Source organism: Ursus americanus, chromosome 23 (genome assembly GCF_024610735.1).
Source record: "Ursus americanus isolate L20-20 chromosome 23, mUrsAme1.1.p, whole genome shotgun sequence".
In the NCBI taxonomy this organism is placed as follows: Eukaryota; Metazoa; Chordata; class Mammalia; order Carnivora; family Ursidae; genus Ursus; species Ursus americanus.
In genome coordinates, this window is record NC_142149.1 from 38,564,842 (window position 1) to 38,591,308 (window position 26,467).

A 26,467-nucleotide genomic window follows, 5' to 3' on the forward strand; every position below is an offset into this window, starting at 1 on the left:
TTAAGGTTCATTTCAATTTAATCATTGTGCACACAAATTTGTAAAAATGCTAGACACACATACATTAAGTCCCAAAGGAGATTCAAGAATTCTTGTTCATGTCTAAACGTTATTTTAAACTATGGCAATTTGGCTACTTACTCTCACCACTATTACATGCATTTAGAGTTACATACTTACCACATTTTCAATGTCTGCTTATCCTTGCTAGGAAAGGACAGAGTTCCTTAGAAATTTACTTCACTTTAAATCTTAAAGACATAAATTGAGGGTCCATACTTTGTTTAGTGCTTATCTAGAAGAATACATCACCATTATCACATACTCAACATATCAATTTTCAGATTTTAGAAGACTATCATTTCCATACTGAAAAGCATTAGGAGCAGCTTCCTGTTCACTGTTGGCTTACAAACCTCACAGCAAGACATACAATGTGAAAACATCCTTAGCTTATATTGACATCAGCTAGGATGTGGCTAAAGACTAGGGAGAAAAAAAAACCCCATGTGTCACTCTGAAGGAAAGTACTAAACAAGGCATAAAGTAATTAGAAATATACCCAGAGGCTAATTTCCACTGGTATACACAGTCCCAGAAACCAGTATTTCTAACCCAAGTTTTCCATGCAAGGTTAAAAGATTTAAAGATATCTTGAAATTTTCAAGCCTCATTCATAGAGAATCCTATAAGCACTAGTCTGCAGGAGCATTTCAGGCAAGTCCTTCTTCAAGCCTACCCTCAGCTTTAATTGCTCACGAATCACTGCAACAGCAGCTTCATGGAGAAGAGACAAATTCTGATATTTAAATTTTACACCTGTGCAGTGCAGGGACCAAAAGCATTAAGACAAAACTTTTGGTTGTCAGCTAAAAACAAAATCTTAAGCTAAAAACATTTTTCTAAAGCATTAGTTTTGAGTAAAAACATTTTTTTCCATCTTACCAAAAGAAAAAAATTGCGTGTTAAAGGTTTTTCAGTTACAGTCTAAGTGGAAGTCAGAAAAGTGATCCTGGATTATTAGGGAAATGTCAGGAGGTGAAATAATCAACTTTTAAAATACACTTCCAATTCAAGCATCTAAAGAGTGTAATAATTCAAATTGCTCACTTCTTTGATCAGTAACCCATTTCAGTTAAACTTAAAGGAAAAACTGTGACATAGAAGTATAAAATAATACTCACCAGAAAGGCAGCTTTATAGAGATGGTTTTAAGGAAAACCATTTCCACTGTATCTACGCCATTTCTTATATAGATTAAACTGTGAAAGGCAATGAAACTTAAGCCCTTAGGCGATTTTATATTAAAAAAACAAGTGGATAGCTTATAAAATATATTTTATTATCAGTTGATTTATCGAGATTTTTAATTAAGTACATGACTTTCATAAAAAATAACATTAAGATGGTCTGTTTTCAGTGGCTAATTACCATCCCCATGTAACAGAATACAAGATCAGCTAGTTTTATGGACTGTCTCAAATTAGACATCACCACACTTAGGGTGTAGAGGAGGTAGCCATGCATCCTAGTCAATGCTACAGAATGGAAGGATGGTTCAGGCTTGTACAAACCAAACTGTAAGGTTTATTCTTCTCCTTGGTATTTAAAATGTTTATCAACATAAGAGCGTAATATTTAAAGGTTAAAGGAAGGATCTCAGAGATGGTTGAAGACAACAATGAATTCTGGTAGAACCAGACAGTAATAAAAACCTTCACAGATCTTTTACAAGCCATTATACCCTCACTGCCCCTCAAAAGGAATACACAAGGATCTGTCTAGGTTTCTTGATGCACGTCAGTTTTCATTTGAATATTAAAAAGTCAGTTTTGTTATTCTTAATTCAAGGTAAAATGAGCCCACAGTGGTAGTGCACCAACAGAATAGGTTATAGTTTACAAAAAAGATGAACAAAATTAGTACTTATTTACAGCAAGAGTTACTAAAAGCATTTAACAAAAAAGCAGTATGAAAACATTTTCTAGCTTATGATTGCACACCATGTATCATTGCTAGAGGTGAGGAAACTTGACTTTCTTGGGATGATTCATACTGTAAAAAGTTAAAAGGTAAAATATGAGTACCACCATGGGAGAGGCTTAAGTAAAAGAGCCTGGACCCAAAGCCCTGCACTGTTACCAGATAACCAACATGTGCATATAGCCAATTGCAACTTTTAACGGTCTTTTCCTTTTATGTACAACATATCTACTTATGGCCAACCACGACCAGATAATAAAGGAGCAATATTACACCTTTCTCACAACTGAGGTTAGCAAACCTAGCTACTTTGGCCCAAGTACTGAGTGTTTAAAAAAGTGTCCAATGGATCTATTATTAGTTATACTCACATTTAAGTAACTGCACAGCTTTCTTCCTTGTGTGGGTTATATGGTATGTTTGAAAAAAATAGGAACAGCAGGTACTTACAGATTAAACTAACCTGTACTGGCAGGGCTGTGGGATTTTTCTTCTCTACCAGTAAGTAGCAAATGCTGAAATTCTGCTGCTAGTTAACAAAAACACAAATTGTATTAAACTGAGGAGTTCAATCCATAGTTTAAAAAGTCAATGTGCATTAAATTTCCTCAGAACCTGACATTAACACATTTTAAACGTTTTCCCTAAGGCTTACAAAAGTTATCTTACATTGGCTCTTAAATTTAAAGTGACCTTATGAGAATGACTCAAAAACACTATCTCTTGGACACACTTCACTTTTAATAAACTATGTATTCCAGAATGTATATTATGTGGAAATTTTGGTTCCTCTAAAAAAGGGGGGGCATGTATGAGGGGGGAAAAATCTCAACATGGTAATTTCTAAATTTAAGTGTGTGCAGACGTACTCCTCAGAGGAAAGCAACTTTTAATAGCTTAAAATTCAATTTTCAAAACATTTGATTTCATTTTATTAGAGATTTAAAACATGGACTGAAAAATAAATGTTTCTCCTGGAACTACACTAATAAACTAGTAACTAAAAGGGAGGCTTTGCTCAATAAATACATGCCCCATACTGTTCTAACTCAAACCTACAGAAACTTCGATAACTTCCCTTGGCTCACGTGGATGGTTAAGCAGCCTTGTTTCGTTAGTAGAGAAAGGAAATGATGCTGCAAATTTTATTTTCATTTGATTGCTCAAGTATTTATGAACAAAATGTAAAGAGGAAGCTACATTATAATAAATGATTGGTGAAAGCTTAATCACAAATGCAAACCAGAAGCAGGAATGCTGTTACCTTTCACTATACTTAAGGTTCTTAAGCCTAACAACATTATATGACCACCTCTCAAATAAACCTGGTCTGTGTGTAGTAAACTGGGGAAATATCTTTCTGCATTTTTATTCAAGTTGGGCATCAATAATTTCACTGCCAGCTCCGCAAATTTAACCAAAGGTGAAGGCATAGATTCATCAATAATGATGGTTTAAAAAAAAAAAAAACAACACCCCCCCCCCCAAAAACCCAGACACGGTAAAAATGCCTAAGGGCCAAGAGAATTCCAAAAAAAGGCCTTCCCCTCTTTATACAGCATTACACAACCCCTGACCAAACACACAGCACATTACTGAAGCTGTGCCATAACACAACCTTACACAGCATTTAGAATTAATGGATGGGACCAAGTTATCAATCATTAAAATAGTTTACTCACATGCATCTTCTCTGTAATTTGATCAAGATTAAAACATATACACAAACATATTCTAATATAGCTGATTATATGCCTCCTAAAGAACCTAACCATGAACAGTCTTGACTTATAATACAGGATTCAATTTGCTTCAAATAGTAGTAGTTGAAATTAGCATCAGTGAAGAGCTCCTTTAAGTCTTCAATTTCTGCCTTAATATGACTTCTACATCCTGCTTATTAGTAAAATAAAGGTATTTCCCCTGAGAATACATGAGCTTAATTGAACAGATTGAGAGAGACATGGTTTAAAAGTTCAAATTAATATAGTTTCAAGCTACTATTTTTCCAGAGTTAGGGAGAAAATGAAAAACTCTTCCCTTTATGGCCAAATTATTATACAAGGATGTACAGAGCTCAGAGCAGAAACAACAATGCTTATAAAAAGCAATTCTGAGCTTTATTAATCTTTTTTTTTAATTCTACTTTCAAGCCTATCATTTCTCAATGAAAATGCCAAGTAAGAACATGAAGACACCGGGGAAAAGTTGGAGATATTTCAAGTATCAGGGAGCTCAAAGTCAAGTCCCACATCCCCCATTTCCTACGAGTTAGTTTGACTTAGATCCCATAACAGGGAATGCCTAACAGCAAGATATTAAAGATATTGTTCTGAAAATTCAACATTAATCACAAAATTATGAATAATCACTATGTGCGTAACACTACATACAACATCATTAAAGTAACTGCTTCTCATTTTGCCAAGAAATATCACACAGAAGTTAGAGGATTTCTATGCTAGAAAAACAAAAAGTCATTTATTAAAATGATTCAGATGACAGAAAACAAAATATTGAGAAAGGGTTAAAAAAAAAAAAAGAGCAACCTTCACTAATATTCAAGTCATGAGACAGCAAGAAGTGTAACTAGTGGGAATGTTTACTTACAAAACTGCCTTAGAATCAATAGTCTTATAACTGAATCCCTCCTTTTAGAAGAGTTTCCCATAAAAGTTACAGTAAGAGAAAACCGACTTTGTTTTGGTTTAACATACAAAGGTTACTTAATATTAGGCAGATAAATACTGCCTCTTTAAAAAGATGTACCTGATTCATACAAAATTTTTATATTTTAAATACTTTCTATCCCCTAGCCAATACAAGTATCAGTTTACTCAAAACAAAATTTTATCTCTGTAAAGTAGCTAGTTCAACATTTCATTTACCAAGTATTACCAGTGGAAGTAATAGACACCTGAAGTTATGTAATTCTCAAAATCATACTACTTCAGAAGTATTTTCAACAAATTATGCCACCCTTAGAAAATCCCTCCAACCCCCAATAGTCAAGTATGTAAGAGCCTATTTTAATTATTTCAACTTTCACTATTAGAATTAGGACAAGCAGCCTCATTCTTGAATATTTCACTATACTGGGGGATGGTGGATGCAACAAAAAACATCTCCAATTAAGGAGACTTAAGAGATGTAATTACCGAACAGGTTATAAATGTATTCTTTTGTTGTGACAAAATTTTTTTCGATCACTAAAATCTTTTTTTCCGTGATTCAGTTACAGAGAAAGTCGTATGTTCCAATTGCACAGGTGAAAATTTGGAATTCATTTAATGTATATTTTTTTCTTTATGCTTCCAAGAATTAAAACCACATAGAAAACAATCCTGGGTTAGCTAAACACTATACTATTATGTTGTTACTGTTCAAAAGAACATGCAGTCTGGATAGAACAGATGTGTGGCTTAAACACAGGAAGAAACAAAAGTAGTCCAGTTTATGTTTTGGCCTCTCTTCCATTTCCTTCTTTACTCCTCACAACATATACACATAAACACGTTTTTCACCAAATAAAAGCAAATTTTAGTTAGAATCAAATGCGCATACTTTTCATGTGTGCATACTACATAAAATATTTTTCAGCAATGCTGAAAATGAACCTCAAAAAATGTTCCAAAACCACAGTTCAATGTACAAAGTTTACCACGATTCAATTTCAGTTTGGCTACTTGAAAATTAGTAACCTATCCAATACTGACAGGTCTGTAATACCCAAACTCTTTTATTATCCTTTTATCAAATGTGTAGTGTATATGCATACATACCACACACACACCACCTTCCCACTCTTCACAAGGGCTCTACATTAACATTTGCTCTAATGTGGTGAAGTTTGGAAATATTAAAAATCACAAGCATTTCCACATGACCCTTCAACCTTAATGTTCAATGCGTAACTTTGGGATTAAGAATGCAGATTTCAGTATCCTATGGCATTTCCAATGATCAAACTTATCCATGAAGTTAAATTTAACAGTTTGAGAAGAAAATGACCAGTATCTTTTTCCTGAAAGTGAAAGTGGAAAATTTGAACAAAACATTCCATGCCTCCAAATCAAGAACGTCAAATTTTGTCAATTTACTAATAAAGATCAATATAGCAATACCAGCTTTACTGAGGCTATTAACACAAATTACATAAAATTATATATATCAAATACTTTTTAGGTTTATTAACACCACAGTCAAACGTGAATATTAATATAGAGCCTTCTCTGCCAAAAGAGTATAAAAATCCTAAGTTTAATTAAATTTAGGGGCCTTCACCAAACTTGCTGCAAGTTTGGGGACATAAATATCCAACAGCCATAAAGCTGTGAAAGCCCCTATAAGGAATAAAATAAATCCCACTTGCCTCAGACTGAACAGGGCAACACTGAGACTCAGCCTCAGCCTGTCCTATGGCAGGGCTATAGGAAGAAGAAAATTTTAATTTTAGAAAAACATTACCCAATTAATTTAAAAGACATGCATTAAAAAAAAAATCCCAATGATCAAGCAAGCAAAGGAAAAAAGAGCAGCTCTTTTAAAAAAAAAAACTACTGTCTGCTGTAATTCCACTCTGAACCCATACTTATTTTTGTTGGGGATCTCCCCCCAAATAACTAAGTTCAATTAAGATGAGTTTAAGCTCAATATGTAACTTAATCAGTGGAACAGGAGTATTTTCCCCATTCCTAATGGTAAATGTGTGCGATTATTACTAAAATATAAGTAATCAAATTAAATGATAATTCCAGCACCCACTCAAAAGTTGATCCTCACCTGCTGGTCTTGTTCTGTCATACAGTAGGTAAAATCTATACACAATAGAAACTAGTGCCAGACAAAACGTTAAGTCACTTTTTTGTTTTTTTTTTTTTAAAGTAACATAGGAGTGGACTAGTAAGGGAGAGCCAAAGTTGGCAGTCCCATTAATCTTACAACTTCCTAAATTATGGCAATCACAATGCCTGCCTGAATATAACAAGTCCTAAAGATGTCTTCTGTGAGGGCAAATGGAAGTTTATTTCAACTCAACTCCATCTATTATTTTAAGAAAGCATAAGTTAGAGTTAATTATTTCAACATGATTTGTTCCACTCATGACTTAACTACACTATGGACCCCAGAAGCAGTTAGGTAAAAGGTATTTTCCAGAAGCTTAATTATGCTGATGCATGCACAAATTACACTTTAAATATACCAAATGGGCACCACCTGAGCCATATACCTAACACAACACTGGAGACAGTGTGCTTAAGTGTCATGCATAACACTTTGGATTAACTTTTAATTAAAATTAAAATTCTACAACTTATTTAAAAGTAGTATTTTCTCCCTTTAGACTTCAGAAAGCAACAAACTTTGATATAAAATATCAGTTATCTTTGCATTAAATGTAAATAAAGCTTTGCATAAGTTCTGAAACATTACTAACCCATTTGTATTTTGCTGATAAGCCTGTACACGAAATGTTGAAAGACAACAGATTTGGGAAAACATTTCCTATTTAACCATTCTAATTTTAATCATGCCATTTTTACCTTACAGATTTTCAACACAGGCTCTTCTTTGGCAGTCCCATAAATGTGTATATTAATTCCAAAACTACTTAGTAGGCAGGTGTTTGGTGAGGGAAAGGGTAGCGGTATGGGGCTTATTAGGTGCTGGCAGAAGGAAACACATTCTTGGTGATACACAGACAGATGTTGCCTTTTCAAGCTATGAAGTTTCTTGAACCTCAATGGTACAAGATACAAAACATTTCACTGGAGCAAATGTCCAAAACAGCACCCAGCTCTGTAAATATTTGTATAAAAGTTTTGTTTAAAATAAATGATTTTTACTTGTCATTTAAATACAGACTCTTTTATGATGATTAAAAGTTTTCAGTATTTTCCTACAAGGTTAAAACTTTTTTTCAAAGACAACAACTCAGATTTCATGTCATATCTACACCTTCACATGTAGGTTATAAAAAATTATCACCATTTTCTCACAAGCCTTAACTTTATGTTGAGAAAAACTTAACTTGACTTCATTATATAATAATTATGCTCTGTACAGGTCATTTGAAACTTAAATAATCATAAAAGTACCTTATGAAAATAAAGATTAAAACAATGCCAAAAAAGGTCAACAAGAGCTATTATTGTAGGAGACCTGCAACACAAGATACTAATAGCAGTGTCACCTCTACAGAAAACTTCTTCACAGGACACAGTCACATTCAAATTTCCAAGAATGAAAAGGTTAACAGGAAAGCCATTCAGGCTTTATAATAACAGAAGGTAGCCATCTTAAATCAAAGAAAGAATGTAATTTTCCAGGAACATAATAAAATTAAAAAATTTTAAAGCCATCTGTTAACCATCCCAGAGGCACATTTAGATTATTTTGGCATCATACTTAGAAAAGATTCCAATCCATGAACAGCAAAAAGCTATTACTGCATGCACCAAAGCTTCTAGAAGTCTACACCTGAAAAGCTTCTGAGGTCCACGCAGTACTGCAGTCTCAAAAATAATCAGAAGGAAATGAATGGGTCTGGCACTAGGCTCTGAACTTCATCAGCGGGAAAGAGGGCATACTAAGGGTTACATTTTAAATATCTAGGATATCTAACATATCTAACACGTAGTGACATCAAGGGTGTGGAAAGGTGACACAATATAAAGATTTCATACCCACTATGTAATGACTCATATGTATCTAAGTTTTTCTGTCAACTTAAGCACTAACACACAATTCTATATATATTGTCCAGTTTAAAACATGCAGCTAAGGAACAACCTACAATTCAAAGACAGAATCCAATGATATATCAAAACTGTATTGGTAACTATGAATTTTATTATGTGGACATCTACTGTGGCATGCATCTGTACAAACCTTTCAGGCAGTGGTCCACAGCTGGGTTATGAATAAAAAGGCGTAAGTTTTTCTCTCATTTTATTACAATGAAGTTTAACAGTACAGAAAAGTCACATGACCTTGGTGGGTCAGATTTCTTAAACCCTGCAACATGAGGAACTCTAAATACATTAAATATTGTTATACATTCAGACTTCCAATGTACAGGTCTCGGAAACAGTTACAGCCCTCACCAAGCTAGGTTGGGGACATGAAGTCCAACAGCATATGAAATGCTGTGAAGGCATAACTTTACAAATAGCAATGTAAGCTTACAGAACTTGCCTTTATTAAGGTGGTATGTTCATGTAATTCCAGCGCCTTCACAATATAACGAACCAAATTTACTATACTTCACTTCTAAAAACCTAGATGAAACATGAAAAAGAAGCCATACAGTATAAATTGCAACTTCAGGAAAAGTTCCTGCTTTATTATTCCAAATAATTTTTCCCATGTAAAATAAATGTCCAATAGTTCCTGGTATGTGGGAAGATAATGTTTGTTAAAGTCACAATGAAGCCTTATTGACGGAAGCTTGGCTATATAAACAGCACAAGTTGAGAAAAGGTTTAATCTCCAAACCTATTAGATTGGATGAAGTAAGATCAGTAACGGCCACCTTGCGACATTACAGGAGGTCTCATTCCCATCGGAGGTCGAGGAGGCCCACCTTGGTAAGGGGGCACCATTGGCGGTCCCTGCCCATATGGCGGCATAGCACCAGGAAGGTAACCTGGCATGCCTTGATGATGACCACCATACTGACCTAAAAAACACATTTAAAACACAAAAAATAGATTGAGTTGGTGTGTTATATTTTTAAATGCAATGTATTTTGAACATAAATTTATATGTATACTCAGAAAATCCACTAAATACAATAAATACAATAAACATAAAAAGAAATACCATGAGGCGGCATTGGGGGTCTCATTCCTTGTTGCTGTGGGATGCCTGGCTGTGGTGGCATCATACCTCCAATAGGTCCAACTGGTGGATTACCAATGGGAGCCTGTCCTGGTCGAGGAAGATTACGTTGATATTTAGGTAACTGTGCCCTTCTCTCTTCCTACGAATAAAAATGAACACAATGTTAAACATCTGAATGCAGAGAACGTGTCATTAAGCATAAAAAACAAATATCCAAAATCTTATACAGTAACTTTTAAAAAATGTACCCTTAACTTCCCAATCATTATTTTTGCTCCACAAACCAATCCAACTGCTTAAAATCTAAATGCCTTGAGGAAACGTCACCTATTTTTATATTTGAAAAATGGCTAATAACCTTCCAGGAGTTATATACTGGCTCAGCAAGAAAGTGTCTAGTGAAGAAAGTAAATAAGCTTCAAAGGATCTGTATATTCTATTCTACCTCACACTTGTTTTATCATTTACAAATTTATGTGTAACCAAAATGATTTTTGAGAGTTAAGAACCCAACTTACAGTCTTCTTTTAAAAATAGTCTGAGTAGAGGAAAGAGTGTGTTTAAGATCAAAACACACAATATTCACTCTACTTCGTGGTTCTTAAAAATCAGAATGATAAAAAACCACACAGCATTAGATCAGATTATAAGACCACTTGTGTACAAATTAATATTTTAAGAAGAAAAGTTACTACAATGGTATTCAAACTATGTTAGTAAAAACCTGTAAAAAACTTACCAGTGATATATCCTCATCTGGGTGGATCAACTTACTGGTTGCACTGGTTGTCGTAAGTGTAGCGGGCTTACTTGTTATTGAAGCCGCTGGTTTAGCTGCAGTGCTATTTGTTGTACTAGTGGTTGAAGCTGTAGACTGTGTATAAGCAGGGAATGTAGGCTTTGGGGGTTCTGTAGTTGTTGCAGGGGTACTATTTAAGGGCTTGAAATCTGTACCAACAGGTCCTTGGACAGCTGCCTGGGCCTGGAAAACACAATCTTTCATTAAGGAAACGTCAAAACCCAAAATTGAATTATCTATTATAATTAACTTAAAAATGAGATATCAACATTCAATAAAGGACCAAATTTTAAATGAAATTAAAACAAAGTTAACTAAAACTCCACAAAAAAATCTAGATGATACATAAGAATATCAAAAGATGCTGGGTCAAAGTCACATCCAAAACTCAGCAGCGGAAACAGGACTGCATATATAACTTCTAAGATGTTATCTACCTTCTCACCAAAATTTACTTGCTTTACAAAGCTTTGTATTTATTTCAGACTGATGAATTACATTGTACTGAAACAGCATGTTCTACTTTTACTATTCTAAATTAGTTGTTTAATCAATCTACCAAGCACCTCAAAAAAAAAAAAAAAAGTTAGAAATTACAAAATACGAATGTCTGAATAAATTTTAGTTACTAAGCATAGCATAAATAGTATCAGTGGTGACACATTAAAGATGTCCCTTCAGAGATATCTTCATATAGATCATACAGTGTCCTCCCAATTAACAATGGCTAGATGATTATCATGGACAAAGGGGCTCAGTAGGATCTTTAAAGCGTAAAATTACCAGTAATAAATGTGTTACTCTTCATAACACCAAATATATGAAACATAACACTAGGCCAACTTTAGAACCAAATGCAGAGTACTAAATTTCCTTACATTGTATGTGATGCATTAGATTAAACAGCATAAATCAAAAAAGCTTAATCATGCATCAGGCTAACCATTGGCCACTATAATGCATTTACTGCTTACATGCTTTTAACCCTTTAGAACCATAGAAGTTTGGGGTACATATTTTTCTATTAGTATGAGTTCAAATTTTCAAATATCACTGATTTTTATACCATTAACTTTAAAAAAATTAAACATAGTATATTTTTTGGGAAAAGATTTAGTTTTAAAGTAGGGTCCAAAGGGTTAAATTTATAAAGCCATTTTAACAATTTTAAACTGCAACTTCCTGCGTACTTGTGCTGTGCTAGGAAACAGAGCTTTAGAAGATGCAGACAGACTTTCTGAATTGGATGAAGCTGTACTTGAGCTTGTTACAGGTGTCCCCATCTGTAGCATAAAAGAAAGGAAACAATGAAAAGTCTCCAAACAAATGGGTGAAAATAAGCCATGTGGTAGACTTTTTTTTAAAGTATAGATTGCATTTTTTATAAATGCAAAATATAATGCAATCAAATCTGATTTATTTAAAGAGGCAGGCAGTTAATGCATTTACAATAAACAAAGTGACAGTATGAGCCTCAAAAAAATTTTTTTTAAATCTACACCAATAAACCTAGTTAACCAGTTTCTTTTCTAAAACTGGATGTGTTTTTGCATTGTGATTTTTCAAAAATGATACCTTCAATTGAGAATAAAGATGTATTACTACTGTCTGGGGAAAAAAAAGAGAAAGTAACAACCATTATATACATACTATATATATATGTAACAAAAGGATCTTTGGCTTCTGAGTTCTGAAAAAAGACAAGTTCAGTAGGAAAGATTAAGTCTAACTAGGTCAAATGATGTCTTCCTGCAAAAGTGTAGCATTGTTGTTTGTCACTGTTCTAGATTAAAGATCCAACAAATGATTTGCTAAGGTCTTAGGATTTTCACCTTTGACTCTGGTTTCATTCCACTCACAGTTCAAGAGGCGAAAGAGGACCTCTAAACATTATCATGTATTTAAGTCCCCAGAAATTAAACTTTCACATCTAACTAAAGCTAAGAATAACCAGAGTTCACAGCTATGAAAAAAATAACATACTACACTATCTGGCTCTAGTCAATGTGTGCAAACATGGAAAAGAACAGGACACTTCTTTGTATTTAATAAATTATATTAAAAAGATTAAAAACAAAAAATTGACCTATGACAATTTCAAGGATTTGTACAAACAACTACAATTTACCTTTAATTATAAGTGCACTCCTTTTCAGGAATTTCACCTTACCTGTCCAGCACTGGGGAAAAGAGGCTTAGTAACTGGAGGCTGTGGAGCAGGAACTGTTGCTGTCGGTGCAGGTGGTCTATTAAGAATGCCTGGTGCTGAAACAGCCTGTGCTTGAGTCATTGGAGGAATTCCAGGACGGGGAACAGGAGGGGGCATACCTATAGAGAAGAAATGTTGGGAGCATGGGGGGGGGGAGTGTTGAAACATTTAGTTCAGAAAAAATTTTCCCCAAAACTCTGTTAAAATATACCATATTGAAAATGTGGCTCAGCTGCTTGGGCCTCTGACTCTACATTTCTGTTCAGACTATGGGATCAAGCTGCCCATCAGCGGCCATGCTGGGTGTGGAAACTGCTTGGGATTCTCTCCCTCCCTCTCCCTCTGCACTCCCCCACGTGCTCTCCTCAAAAATAAATAAATAAACAAACAAATGAATAAATAAGAAGTTAAAAAATAAAATAAAATAAAATAAAATAAAATAAAATAAAATAAAATAAAATAAAATAGAGGAGTCTGGGTGGCTCAGTTGGTTAAGCGCCTGCCTTCAGGTCAGGTCCTATCTCAGGGTCCTGGGATCGAGCCCCGGGTAAGGCTCTCTGCTCACCAGGGTGTCTCCTCTCCCCCTCCCTCTGCCCTTCCCAACTGCTTGTGCACACTCTCTAATAAATAAATAAAATTTTGAAAAACAAAAACTGAAAAAAATAAAAATAAAAAAATGCTTCTATACTACAAAGTTACTGATGAACTGTTCAATTCAATGAAGTCCAAATAACTCAGGCATTTGCTCATTGGAACAATCTTGCCGCAACCTTTCTATTCCTTTGTGTATGTGTTTTCAGAATTTTGGGAAGTGAAAGATACCACTAGAGATTCTATATATGGGGAAAGTAGCAATTAAGCTTACTAATATTACTGATTTGGCAAACTTTGTGAAACATGTAAAGAATTACTGCAATCATCCAACAGCTGGATGCTCTCCGAAATCTAATCCAAATTACTATAAAAACTTTGATAGGTCATATACCCATAAAAGTTTTTCCAGAAAACTAAGTTATTCCTGTAAACACTTTAAAGACTGTATTTTTCTTAAGTCAACTCTACACCCAACATGGGGCTCAAACTTAAAACCTGAGATAAAGGGTTGCATGCTCTACTGACTGAGCCAGCCAGGTGCCCCTCCTTCAAGCACTTCAAATAAATTTTCCTAAAACCCATCACTAGTGCATTCTTCAAACTTCCTCAACATTACTTTGCCTAAAATTATCTCAGAACTTAACATATGTGGAGCTACTGCCCATAAATTAATGGTTGCACTGGCAACGATCCAAATTTTGCTGCTGCCTTATTTTTCCTGTTCCTTTTACATCAACTATAACTTGAGCACTTCTAAATCTGCTATGAAGTGCAAACCAAACTTGCTAGAATTACATATAAAAAAGCAAGGAAACCAACTGAGAGCCTCATGAAGGCCTCTATGGCACACCTACTTGGCTAACCAAATCCCATTCCCCACATTATAGACTACAAAGTCAAGACAGGGTTTTTTTATAGACTCCCTTGCAGCTAGAGGGTACATTAGTCCTAGACATTAGGAGGCTAGGAAGCTTCTCACAGAGATACTTTGCTCCCTAATGAAAAAAACCAACACTTTGCTGTTGACACGCTTTCTTGCCTGAATTACTTTGTAACAACTGAATGATGTGTCTGAGGGAGAAAAGCTAAGGTTAGCAAAGAAGAAAATTTAAAAACACATGGGTGCTTGATATCACCAGCCACTGAAGCTACCACTTTTCTTTTTGTTGAGACAATAAATGCCTACGTTTTAAAATATGGTTTGACGGTTTTCTCCATTACTTGCTAAAAGAGTCTCCATTACTCATCTAAAATATTTCTAACAAATACAACCCCTCGGGGTGCCTGGGTGGCTCAGTTGGTTAAGCATCTGCCTTGGGCTCAGGTCATGATCCCAGCGTCCTGGGATCAAGCCCCACGTCGGGCTCCCTGCTTGGCAGGGAGCTGCTTTCCCCCTCTCCCTCTGCTTATGCTCCCTCTCTCAAATGAATAAATAAAATCTTCAAAACAAAAACAAGCCCACAAATACAACCCCTCTTAGGTATATGACCTTTGGTGCATAGGTTCTGTGACTCATTTTGACTGCTTTGAAACCTGTTTATCATCTATTTTAAAACTCAAAAAACCCCAAGGTCCATTCCAACACTTCTCCACCAAGTAATTTAAAAAAGAACTCAGCAACCTATGGAAATTATAAATTACAACTGCACTAAAATCCATAAGCCTATTGTCCAAAATAGGTAAGAATAAAGCATGCTAGTCATATTAAAAAGGAAATTATCTAATGTTTCATACCTGGTGGCATACCAGGCATCAGAGGTGGTATTCCTGGTCCAGGTGGCATCATTCCACCCATTGGCATCATTCTATTAGAAAGCAAATTTCGAGAAACAACCCAAGTTAATTAACAGTATAAACTATTAGAAAATATTTTGGCTAAAGCCTGAAACAACAGATAAAAGACTTGAATTTGACCCCTACTATTGAAATCAATCAAGCTGAAAGAACACACAACACTAAAACAATTCTATCAAAATAAACCCTCTATAAACCAGCAAACTCTTGGGTTTACGAGTAAAATAAGGGGGAAAAAATCAGTCTTTGTTGACAAAATATTTTCATACATTTAAAGTCACTAAAAACAATTATACCCTCAATATATACAAGAGGCCTCTTCTAAAATATGTGTAATTGGAAATCAAAATCACCTTTTGTCTCATTTGAAAATTTCCACACAGAATGTAAATAAAAGAGAGAAACTATTTCAGAGTCATCAGATTTTTCAAAAGAAAATACTGAATGTACACTGTGGAGTAAAGATTTTTTTGGAGGGTTACAAAAAAAACAAAAACCAAAAACCTACCACTGAAATTAAAGACAGTCAAAAGTAAACTCACACAATTGCCTAATGTCTATTTATAACAGCTACCTAACACTAAACCATGACTTAAAAACATAACCCATATTTATTTTCCTTCCCCTAAAAGAGCTCACCTTCAAATATCAGTGTCCAATTCACTTAAAACAGTTACAAGTTCGTGAATTCTCAATTGAGGACTTTATCAAAAGATAAACTTCTATATACAGATTTCATTAAAAGAAAACCGAATTACCTTCTACAATAATAAAGCATGTAATTTTGGCAAAATATCTATTCTTTCTTAAACAGCAACCCTTTTAACTAAATTCCATTACTTTAGCAGTTTGGGGGGAAAAACAGCTGCATTTAGAAAATGCTTTATTTATATGGGTCTATTACAATTTCCTCACAGATGTTTTATTTCCCTCCATTAAAAAACCTGTGTCAACCAGCTTGCACATTTTAGAAATTTTAGTGAGGAAGGTTAGAAAATTTCTGAAGTCAACTGAATAGATACCATTTAAACACACAAAAAAATGACATTATGATTATACCTCCTGAATTACATTATGAATGAGATGCTTACATGTTTTCACCGCAAAATGACTGGGTGTATTTTCTCTGATGATGCAATCTGTGAAAATGTATGACAAAATCAAAATCTAACTGTGATTTTCAAAATACAGTGGGAAAGTGTATTGTATACCTCTCACATCCAACAATATTTAAGTAAAAGTGATAGGCACAAGCACCTCATATTCATTTTAGTTCTTGATGATTTGACAAATAAAATCATTTACAGAGTTTGCTTCTTGTCACAACTACAAAGGTGTATTGGACAGTTCTGAATCTCAGAAACACAAATCTACAACCAACTACTTTAATTACATTAGATGCAATTGAAGCAGATGGCTGCCTACAGACATCCTAAAACCCAAAAATCTCTTCAGAGGCAAATTTATATTCCTTTAATTTATTGGTAGACCCCTTTATTACACTTTAATATTTATGGAGCCCATACCTTTTAGAAGAAAAAAAAAAGGCAAAGTAACATTTAAAAATTCACATAACACCCAAGTTGAAAAAGATCATTACTAGGCACAAGCCCACAAGTCAATTAAAAGTTCTCTTACCCAGGTGGCATGCCTGGCATAACTGGTGGCATTCCTGGCATCAGAGGAGGAACACCTGGCATTAATGGAGGTATGCCTATAAATAAGAATTTCAACAAAAAAAACCCACAAATATTAAAGGGGTAAGAGAAAGATTTTAATACTTCTACACCATATCAATAAAGTTCTTAAAATGTTAAATTTTGAGAAACTTTATGTACACAACTAATGAATCATCGAACTTTACATCAAAAACCAGGATGTACTGTATGGTGACTAACATAATAAAAAAAAAAACATTAAAAAAAAAGAACCCTTATGTAATACCTGGAGGCATCCCTGGCGCTCCTGGAACTGGTGGCAGCCCTGGCTGTGCCATTGGGGGGATATAACCTTGTTGAGGTTGAACAGGCTGTGGCTGAAATGAAGTGGAAGCTGCAGAGTCATCATCATCATATTCATCAGAATCATCTTGTTGCTTCTTTTTTTGACTCTCTGCTAAAAAAAAGTTTTAATTAGTTTTTTCCCATAAAGTAAAAAAGAAAAACTGAGCAAGCCTGACATTCAACATTTAAAAAAATTATTTTAGGGCGCCTGGGTGGCTCAGTCGGTTAAGATCTGCCTTCAGCTCAGGTCATGATCCCATGTTCCTGGGATTGAGTTCCACATAGGGCTCCCTGCTCAGCACGGAGTCTGCTTCTCCCTCTCCCTCTGCCCCTCCTGCTTGCTCTCTAATAAATAAACCTTTTTTTTTTTTTTTTTAAAGATTTTATTTACTTATCTGACAGAGAGAGACAGCTAGCCTCAAGAGAGGGAACACAAGCAGGGGGAGTGGGAGAGGAAGAAGCAGGCTCCCAGCGGAGCAGGGAGCCCGATGCGGGACTTGATCCCAGGACCCCGGCATCAGGCCCTGAGCCGGAGGCAGACGCTTTAACGACTGAGCCACTCAGGGGCCCCATATATAAAATCTTAAAATAATAGTAATAATAATAATATTACTTCAGTACATGAGATTTTTCTTACCAAAAAAAAAAAAAAAAAAAAAGAGTCAATACTGTTCTTTTTACTCTTCAAATGTCTTTTCAATCTACCTTAAGCAAGAAAGTTAACACACTTTTCCTATTCTATGACAGGTAAATTAATTTTCCTAAGTTAGTTTTATTTTAAAAAACAGCTTTCTATTCCATCCCAAAAGGTAAACTATGACAAAGAGGTCTGACCTCTCCGCAATGCTTTTCAAAACAAAAGTTTCAGGGCACCTGGCTGGCTCAGTTGGTAGAGCATGTGACTCTAGATCTGGGGGTCTTGAGTTTAGGCTCCACACTGGGTGTAGAGCTTACTTCAAAAAAAAAAAATTTCATGGAGCGCCTGCATGGTGGCTCAGTCAGTTGAGTGTCTGACTCTTGATTTCAACTTGGGTCATGATCCTTAGGTCCTGGGATTGAGCCCCAAGTCTAGGCTCACCCCTCAGTGCAGAGTCTGCTTGAGATTCTCTCTCCCTCTGTCCCTCCCCAAGTTCGCTCGCTCCCTCCCATTCAAAAAAAATTCTAAACCTTAAAAACATAAAATAAAATAAAGGGGCGCCTGGGTTGCTAAGTTGGTTAAGCATCCAACTCTTGGTTTCAGCTCAGGTCATGATTTCAGAGTTGTGAGATCGAGCTGAGGCTCAGTGCAGAGTCTGCCTGAGTCTCTCCCTTTTCCTCTGCTCCCCCCTTCAACATGCTCTCTCACAATAAATAAAATCGTAGAAGAGAAAAAAATTTCATAGGTGATTAATAACTTCTACCACCCACCTGGATAGTGATCGCAAATTCCGAGTCAAATAACAGCACTAAAAAAATTTTTTTACTATTAATGATTACACAAATCAAAACAAGCGATCTTCATTTTCAAAAACCTCAACACCTGCTAATCCCACTTGGAATTCAGTTAGGAATAAAAACATAATAAAGTATTTGGAATGATCCCTGTGCTATTACATATATACAAATCAAATATACAACCTTCCAACATTTAAGACATAAAAAACAAAACTCAAAATTGGAATTCTGAATAAATCTAACACCCACTATTAAATTTATACATCAAAAGTATTATAATACTCTCATTAGTGAAGCTGTATTAAGAAAAAGAATAGATCTTAATATTTACCTTGCGTTTTCTGTTCAAGAAGTCGTCTTCTTTCATCCATGTCTTTTTCTGGAATACCTTCCATACCGTATATTTCCAATTCTATATCTGTTCTTCCAGGTATTGCATTTGGTACAGCATCTATTGTCTCTTTATGCACCTAACATTAAAACAAACTTCCATTAGATAAAGTGTCTCATAAAGTCCTTTAAGAGTAATTTGAAATTACTTAGAGAACACTTAGTATAACGGTTAAGAATAACTGGTTCTGGGGCGCCTGGGTGGCACAGCGGTTGGGCGTCTGCCTTTGGCTCAGGGCGTGATCCCGGCGTTATGGGATCGAGCCCCACATCAGGCTCCTCCGCTGTGAGCCTGCTTCTTCCTCTCCCACTCGCCCTGCTTGTGTTCCCTTTCTCGCTGGCTGTCTCTATCTCGTCGAATAAATAAATAAAATCTTTAAAAAAAAAAAAAAAGAGTAACTGGTTCTATAGTGAGACTATCTGAATTCAATCCTCAGTTCTGCGGCTTACTAACTAGGTATATGGATTAGGCAAATCACTTGATTTAAGATTACTCCACCAATAGTACCTAACACATTTTTAGGATTAAAGAAAATATAATGAATATAAAAAGGACTTGGTAGGATGTCTAACACATGATAAGGGCTCAATAAACATTAATTCAAGTTTACTATATAATCTTGCTTGCTTGAAGTATCAGCAATGAACAAGCAAACCCACTCATATCAGAGAAGTTTCAAGTCTGACTTAAAGCTTATGAAGCAGTCTCATTATATTAAGAATTAAAATTTCCAAGAATGGATCTTGAGACAAGCCTGTGGTTACCACAAAATATAAAAGTAACTTTTACAATTAGCGTTCCCCATAACTAATGATTACCTGAGGCACTTACTACAGAGCAGTGATCCTGTCATTACCCTAAATTTATTTGGTAGATCACAAAGAGAAGGAAGTTCTATTATAAAACACTGGAAATCTACAGGTTTTTTTTTCCCCTGTATGGTTTTTGCTAGAACAAATAGGTCTCTTTTGTCAATACAGTAAAATTCCTGTCAGTCTTGGTTTCTTCAGCAACTTGCACTAACTTAGGCTAAAAAATGTCTCGGTATTTTGCCTGTACTATCAGCATCACCTGAAAGCTTATTAGAAATGCAAATTCTCAGCATACCCCCACCCCATCAGAAACACTTGGGTAAGGCTAGCAATCTGTGCTTTAACAAGCCCTCGAGATGATTCTGAGGCATGCTTCAACTTGAGAACCACTGATTTACATTAGTAAGGACTTGGACATATTTGTCCAATACTCAAATTTTTCTTTCCTCCCAAAACACTTTCATGTAAGAACAGAAAGGTAATTAAAGGAAGCTAAGTATTTTCTTCTTAGATATGTATCTCAAAGATTTTAAACAGTGACATACAAATCAAAATAAAAAATTGCCATAATTTTTTATTAATTTTTAACCACTGTTCCTTATTATGATTAAAAGATCCATAAATAAAGCTACCCAACAAGTGACTTAATCACCCTGTTTTCTTTTCTTTTTTTTTTTTTTAAAGATTTTATTTTTATTTATTTGACAGAGAGAGAGACAGCCAGCGAGAGAGGAAACACAGGCAGGGGGAGCGGGAGAGGAAGAAGGAGGCTCCCAGCGGAGGAGCCTGATGTGGGGCTCTATCCCAGGTCTCCGAGATCACACCCCGAGCCTCCTGAGCCAGAAGGCAGACGCCTAACGACTGAGCCATCCCAGGCGCCCCTTAATCACCCAGTTTTCTAAGTTTCCTGGAATGTTACTATTCTTGACAAATGGAGATGAAGTAATTCATGTTTTCCAAAGAAATAAAATTATATTTACATACACATTAACTAGTCTGTTATATTTCTAAATGATAAGGTCAAGAATAAACATATCAAAAGCTGCTGGGAAGAAAGGAAAAGTAACATGATTTACCGAACCACCTCACAATACCCCAGCCAGAATTAGATTTCTTACGATCTTGCCTAGAAGTCGGTATGGTCTTGGCTGAAAAGATAGAAGAACTGATGTGAACCATCTAAAATATTCATGTCCTAGTATCATCTATAAAATTGGAGGATGTATCTGATTTAACTGCCATGCCTATCTCACAGGTTGCTGTGAAACTACACTAGGACTACAAAAACAGAAGCACTTAAGTCAAAAAGATGTTACTGAAAAAATTTCTCAACTAATCTCCTAGTTCCATTCCATTTCTCTGCTATTGTCTATGGTGCAACTTCTTTAAAGAGTGCCTCTACTTCCTTATTTTCTCTTGAAAGCACTCCAATCAGGCTTTCATCCTCATTCTACGAAATCACTCTTGGCAAGTGACCAATGATCTCCACTTAGATAAATCCAATCTCAGTCCTCTTCTTCCTTGACCTACCACCAGCATTTGACTCAGTTAAATAACTCACTCCTTGAAACCTTTCATTCGTTTCCAGGGCACTGTTCTCTTGGATTCCCTACCTTTTCAATGTCCTTGAATGGTTTATTTTAATCTTCCAAACTTTAAATGTTAGGAGTGGCCTAAAGTGGAGTCCTTGCACCCCTTTTTCATTTATATTCTACTCCCTGAGAAAGGACATCTAGTATAATGAATTAAAATAGCCATCCTTACATGGTATCTTTCCAGCTCCACCTCTCTGAACTCCAGGCTTGTAAACACAACTGCTTAAAGGACATCTCCCTCTGGATATTCAATAGACCTTCTCAAAATTAAATACCCATACTCAAAATTAACATAACACAATCCTGATGTCCTCACCTCTAAGTCTCTTCTTCCCACAGCTTTCTACATCTCAGTATATGGTAACTCATTTCTCACACTCCTCAGACCAAAAACCTTCAAATCATCTGTAACTCCTCATTTTATTATACTCCGCATCTAATCCACCAGCAAATTCTGGTCTCTGTCACCATCACCTCGTGCCTGGAATGCTCTATTCATCCTAAGTGTTCTCACTGCACTTTGCAGCCTGTCTAATCTCAAGCCTACAGCCAGGACAATGATTTAAAAAAAAAAAAAAAAAAGTGCAACAGAGCATGCTCTACCTCTACTCAAACCTCCCAAGTCATTCAGAATTAAAGAAAATGGCCTACAGTAAGTAAGCCTTCCCATACAAAGCACATTGCTACCCTTTCCTTTTTCCTTCAATATAGGAGAATGCTTCTATATATGAGCGTCTTTCATTTGTTGGTCCCTAGAAGCTCCCACTTCCTTTCAGATCTCTTTGTTCAGATGTCAGTTTCTCATTCAGGCCTTTCCTATCTTGTGGCCCTCTCTATGCCCCCTACCTAGTTTTAGTTTTCTCTATCACTTATCACCAAACAACTATTTAGTTTATTTTCTTCCACCATATGAACCTAAACTCCACAATGGTGACTTTTTCTTCGCAGCTATATACTTAGTGCCTAAAACACTGTCTAGCACAATACCCTCTCATAGGAACTTTTTGCAATAAACAGTAATATCCTATATCTAAACTACCCAATACAATAGTCATCCAACAGCCACATGTGATTGAGCACTGGAAATGTGGTTATAACGTGACTGACATATTAAATTTTTAATTTTTAAATTAGGCTTAAAAAAAAAAAAGATTTATTTCAGAGAGAGTGAGAGAAAGCACGAAGAAGGGCCAGAAGGAGCAGCAGGCTCCCCACTGAGCAGGGAGCCTGATGCAGGGCTGAATTCCAGGACCCTAGGATATTAACCTGAGCGAAGAAGGCAGGCGCTTAACCAACTGAGCCACCAGGAGCCCCTAAGCTTCTTTTAAGTAGCCACATGTAACTAGTGATTGCCACAGTGGAAAACTGTGGGGTCTAGCATGTAGCAGGATCTAAAATATTTTTGAATGGATATTAAATTATTGTTATAGTTACATAATTGGAGTGAAAAAGATCTATATAAACTTAATTTTCTTTTATAAACTTATTTTTAAACTTGGGGAAACATCTTATTTTAATTTACCTCCCTGCCTCCTACCAACAGTAGTTTCCAATGAATAGGGATTTGCTCATCTCTCATCTCTCTAGGGTCCAATTAGGCAAAAATTCAGGCAGCTCTAGGATTGGCAAAAGTAGAAGAGATAACGTTGAATAAGACACAAAGGTACTTACTAGATCTTTAAAAATATAAATTGCAAAGCTCTCCCTACCTAGTAGTGAAAAAACTCAAGAAACCCAAAAATTATCAAATGAAACAACGTTACCACTCCAAAAGAGGTCCATGGAATAACAGAAGCCTATCCCCAGGCAACAGATTATAACAAATCCTTCAATGGCAGTGAGTAATGGTAGCTAATTATGTATTAATTCTCATGGGATTAGAACTAGTCAGACTGACCACAAAATTTAAATCACTGATCCTTGTTCTCTGACCCAAGTACAGAGAAGATACTTTGGGACCTCAACTTAATTGTCACCAATCTAACCTAGGATAAAAAATACTATAATTCAAAAATAAACATTATCAACATAAATTTTCTTCAAACATTAAAAAAATCAATTATCTTCTTAATGGCTAAAAACAGGTTTTTTTTTTTAAAGCTGACTGACCACATCTGATCTTTTGCAATAAACAAAACCCTACAGCTGCCAAAGAGAAATTCAAAAATTTTTTTCATGTTTTCCAAACAAGGGGGTATAAATTAAATACAGAAAAAAAAAAATCCTTACCTGCATGCAATGAATAGCTAAGCCAGGTCCTGTGTATAACTTCTTATGACATATGTGGCATTTAAAATGTTTTGCTTTTTGGTGTTGTATAAGAATCTTCTCATCGTCAAAATCTCTGTTACAATACCTGATCAACGTTAAGGTACAAAACCAGCATAATAATGACACTGCTTATTAAAAAAAAAATCTGTCATATAAGAGAACAGGAAGAACATTAAGATATGAAAACAGTTAAAACCAAAAATATAATTTATACAAACTTTGCCTCTGATATTTACTATACAATTCGGAATTATCTTGCCACGTAATTCGACTCTCTTAAGTTTCCTAGAAACCCATACTCTCTCTTCACCTCTAAATGAACACATCTCAGTAATCAGCAATACAGTTTTGTCAAATCCCTGCATTTAACAAAGATTTAAGTGAAACTAACTTTTCTGTTCAATATTTCAACATTTAAAATGCACACTGTAGACTGGACAGTTCAATGTTAAAAAATTCCAAGTTTGGGGCGCCTGAGTGGCTCAGTCAATTAAACGTCTGCCTTTTGCTCAGGTCATGATCTCAGGGTCCTGGGAGCCCACACTGGGCTCCTTACTCAGTGGGGAGTCTGATTTTCTCCCTCCGCCTGCCGCTCCCCCTGCGTGTGCTGTCAAATAAATCTTAAAAAAAAAAAAATCCCCAAGTTTATATAAAGACTGAATTTCAAAATAGAATTCATTAAACAGAAAACAAAAATTTTCGAAATACTAAAAATCTACCTAATATCTAGAATTTAAGAGTATTTATATTATTTAGACCCAAAAATCTCATAAGAACTTATCCATAGAAACAGTCCATAAAGTTCTTTGCAACTCCTTACAAATTTATGTTGCCACATGGAATGTATTTAAACTCACACATAAGTTAATTAATAAAACAGAATTTTTATCTCACTCGTCAGATTATCCTAAAAGCACATTTAAAAATTTAGTGACCGTTTTTCAACTAGCATGTAAATAAATGCAATTCTGTAACAAACCGTTTTTAAGTACAAGACAATAAGTAAAACCAATTTTAACGAGTAGTGTATTGGCGCTTCCGTAAAACATTAAAAAGACGCCACGTTTTAAAACGCAAGCGATAAGCAGCATTTTCTTTTTTTTACTCTTAAAAAGCCAGGTAATAGACACAAGAAACTCCACCCTCTAAGAGAACGCTTCTTGAAGATTAAGGCGCCAGCGGGTGAGACGCGGAAGCTAGTTCTCCCCCAACCCCGGCCAAAAAAAAAAAGGGGGGGGGTTTCGAAACCAGGATTGACTAACACAAGCCTTTACTAAACCACCGAATTTACAATAAAACGGAAAAAGTGGGTGACAGACTCCGGAAGCTCTCCCCTAATCCTCCATAGACTCAATCTGCGTATTATACTCGAAGAAAGTCCCTTTGTTGAATCGTCACCAAAACAACGGAGTGCGGCAGAATATCCTTAGGGGACACTGTCCTTGGTGGAGGGGTCCAAGCCGCCTCCCAGCGGTTGGGTCAAGGCACGTACCAAAGCAAGAACCTCCTGAGTCACGAAGTCCACCGACCCCCAACTGCCAGAGCCTCTCGCCCTAGGGAATTCATTTTCTGCAAAGCATTCCCAAATCCGGCCCCAGCCACCAAGCCGCCCACCTCGAGGCCTAGATCTCAGACACACTCTGCCACAGGCCAGAGCAAGGCCTCCCAGTCCCAAGCACCACCACCCGGCGCCCCCGCTCGGCCTCGACTTCAAACCGATAAAGGATATCAGCACCATGGCTTCAGTTGCTTCTTCTTCTTGCGACCCATAACTGCGCTCTACCGACAAAATAAAAGGGGGGAAAAAACAAGCAGGAAAAACGAGGCAAAAATCGCTCACTCTTCCGACCCAACTGCCACCACCGCGTCCCACAGGAAACAGACACAAAATGGCCGACGCCCTCGTTCGCCGCTCTGCTCCCGTCAGCCACTGCGGCCGGAGGCGGTGCCAGGCAGGGAAGGGTCACATGACGCAGGCCTCCTCCCTGAGTGGGTGGAGACTGTGGCCGCTGTGATGCAGCCGCCATCTTGTCCGTTTAAGCTGTCCCGGCCCTCATTGGTTGTGGTTGCTAATCCCTCCGGTTTCTTTTGTAAGGGAGCTGGCTACCGAAGTACGCCGAGACTCTGGCTAATTGAAGGGGGACAAAAAAAAAAAAAAAAGAAGCTGGAAATATTATCATTGGAATTACGGACAGACTACAAATAAAGAATAATGAACGCTCAACTTTTAATTTTGTTTCATTGCCCGGATTAATCCTTTCTGTAGTAAGTGTTGGGCATTTGCTTATTACAGGCTAAAGTTAAAAAAGGGGCAGTCTCTGCCTTGTAATTCACAGATTGGTGACAGATGAGTAAACAAGGCAGCATGGTTAGCGCGGCGCTGGGGCAAATACAAGGTCCTGCAGACCTCCGGAGGGGAGACCAACAAGGGTCTTGGAGGTCACTGGGGTGTCAAGGAAGGTTTTCTGAAGGGTCAGTGGGAGCAAGGGAAGTGGAAGAGAGAGAATCTCATTGAAGGAGCAAGAAGTACAAGTCTTTGAGGCTAAGCGTCTGAAATACACTTAACGGTGTTAGGGCTGGAGCTCATAGTGATGGGGCTGGTGGCAAGAGATAATCCTAGGGAAGGGGAAAAAAAAAAGGAATCCGGGCTGGAAAGGAAGAAGTAAAACCGTGTTCACAGATAGCATAATCTTGTTATGGGTTGAACTGTGTCATTGTGTGTGTCCACCCCCCTCAC

General features: G+C 36.3%; 1 protein-coding gene across 9 annotated transcripts; it reads right to left on the bottom strand.

Moving 5' to 3' along the window:
- On the bottom strand, window positions 1–25,645 carry ZNF207 (zinc finger protein 207). 9 transcript variants are annotated; one of them, XR_015721350.1, is made up of 14 exons: window positions 25,460–25,645; window positions 23,689–23,815; window positions 18,993–19,131; window positions 17,169–17,339; window positions 16,863–16,938; window positions 16,316–16,363; window positions 15,165–15,235; window positions 12,798–12,955; window positions 11,818–11,910; window positions 10,568–10,810; window positions 9,808–9,967; window positions 9,181–9,664; window positions 6,356–6,410; window positions 1–2,509 (listed from the first exon to the last, which is right to left on the bottom strand). XR_015721350.1 is itself a non-coding variant. In XM_045773194.2 (12 exons), the coding sequence occupies exons 1-12, from the start codon at window positions 25,498–25,500 to the stop codon at window positions 9,504–9,506; spliced, it is 1,485 nt and encodes a 494-aa protein (XP_045629150.1). In that variant the 5' UTR covers window positions 25,501–25,645; the 3' UTR covers window positions 8,816–9,503. The 9 variants fall into 9 exon arrangements, 6 of the variants coding, with proteins under 6 accessions (XP_045629150.1, XP_045629149.1, XP_045629152.1 ...); XR_015721349.1 differs by having other exon boundaries at window positions 1–2,512; XR_015721348.1 differs by having other exon boundaries at window positions 1–6,410.
- Between the last annotated feature and the right edge of the window lie 822 nt (window positions 25,646–26,467).

Bases quoted from the DNA above. Each gene is read 5' to 3' on its own strand.
- ZNF207 (XM_045773193.2), bottom strand. From the start codon at position 25,500: ATGGGTCGCAAGAAGAAGAAGCAACTGAAGCCATGGTGCTG. The intron at 16,364-16,862 runs GTAAGAGAACTT...ACATTTTCACAG, and splicing joins ATGCCAGGCATGCCACCTGG to ATTGCATCATCAGAGAAAAT. The intron at 9,968-10,567 runs GTAAGTTTTTTA...TTTTATTCGTAG, and splicing joins CAGATGAGGATATATCACTG to GAAGAGAGAAGGGCACAGTT.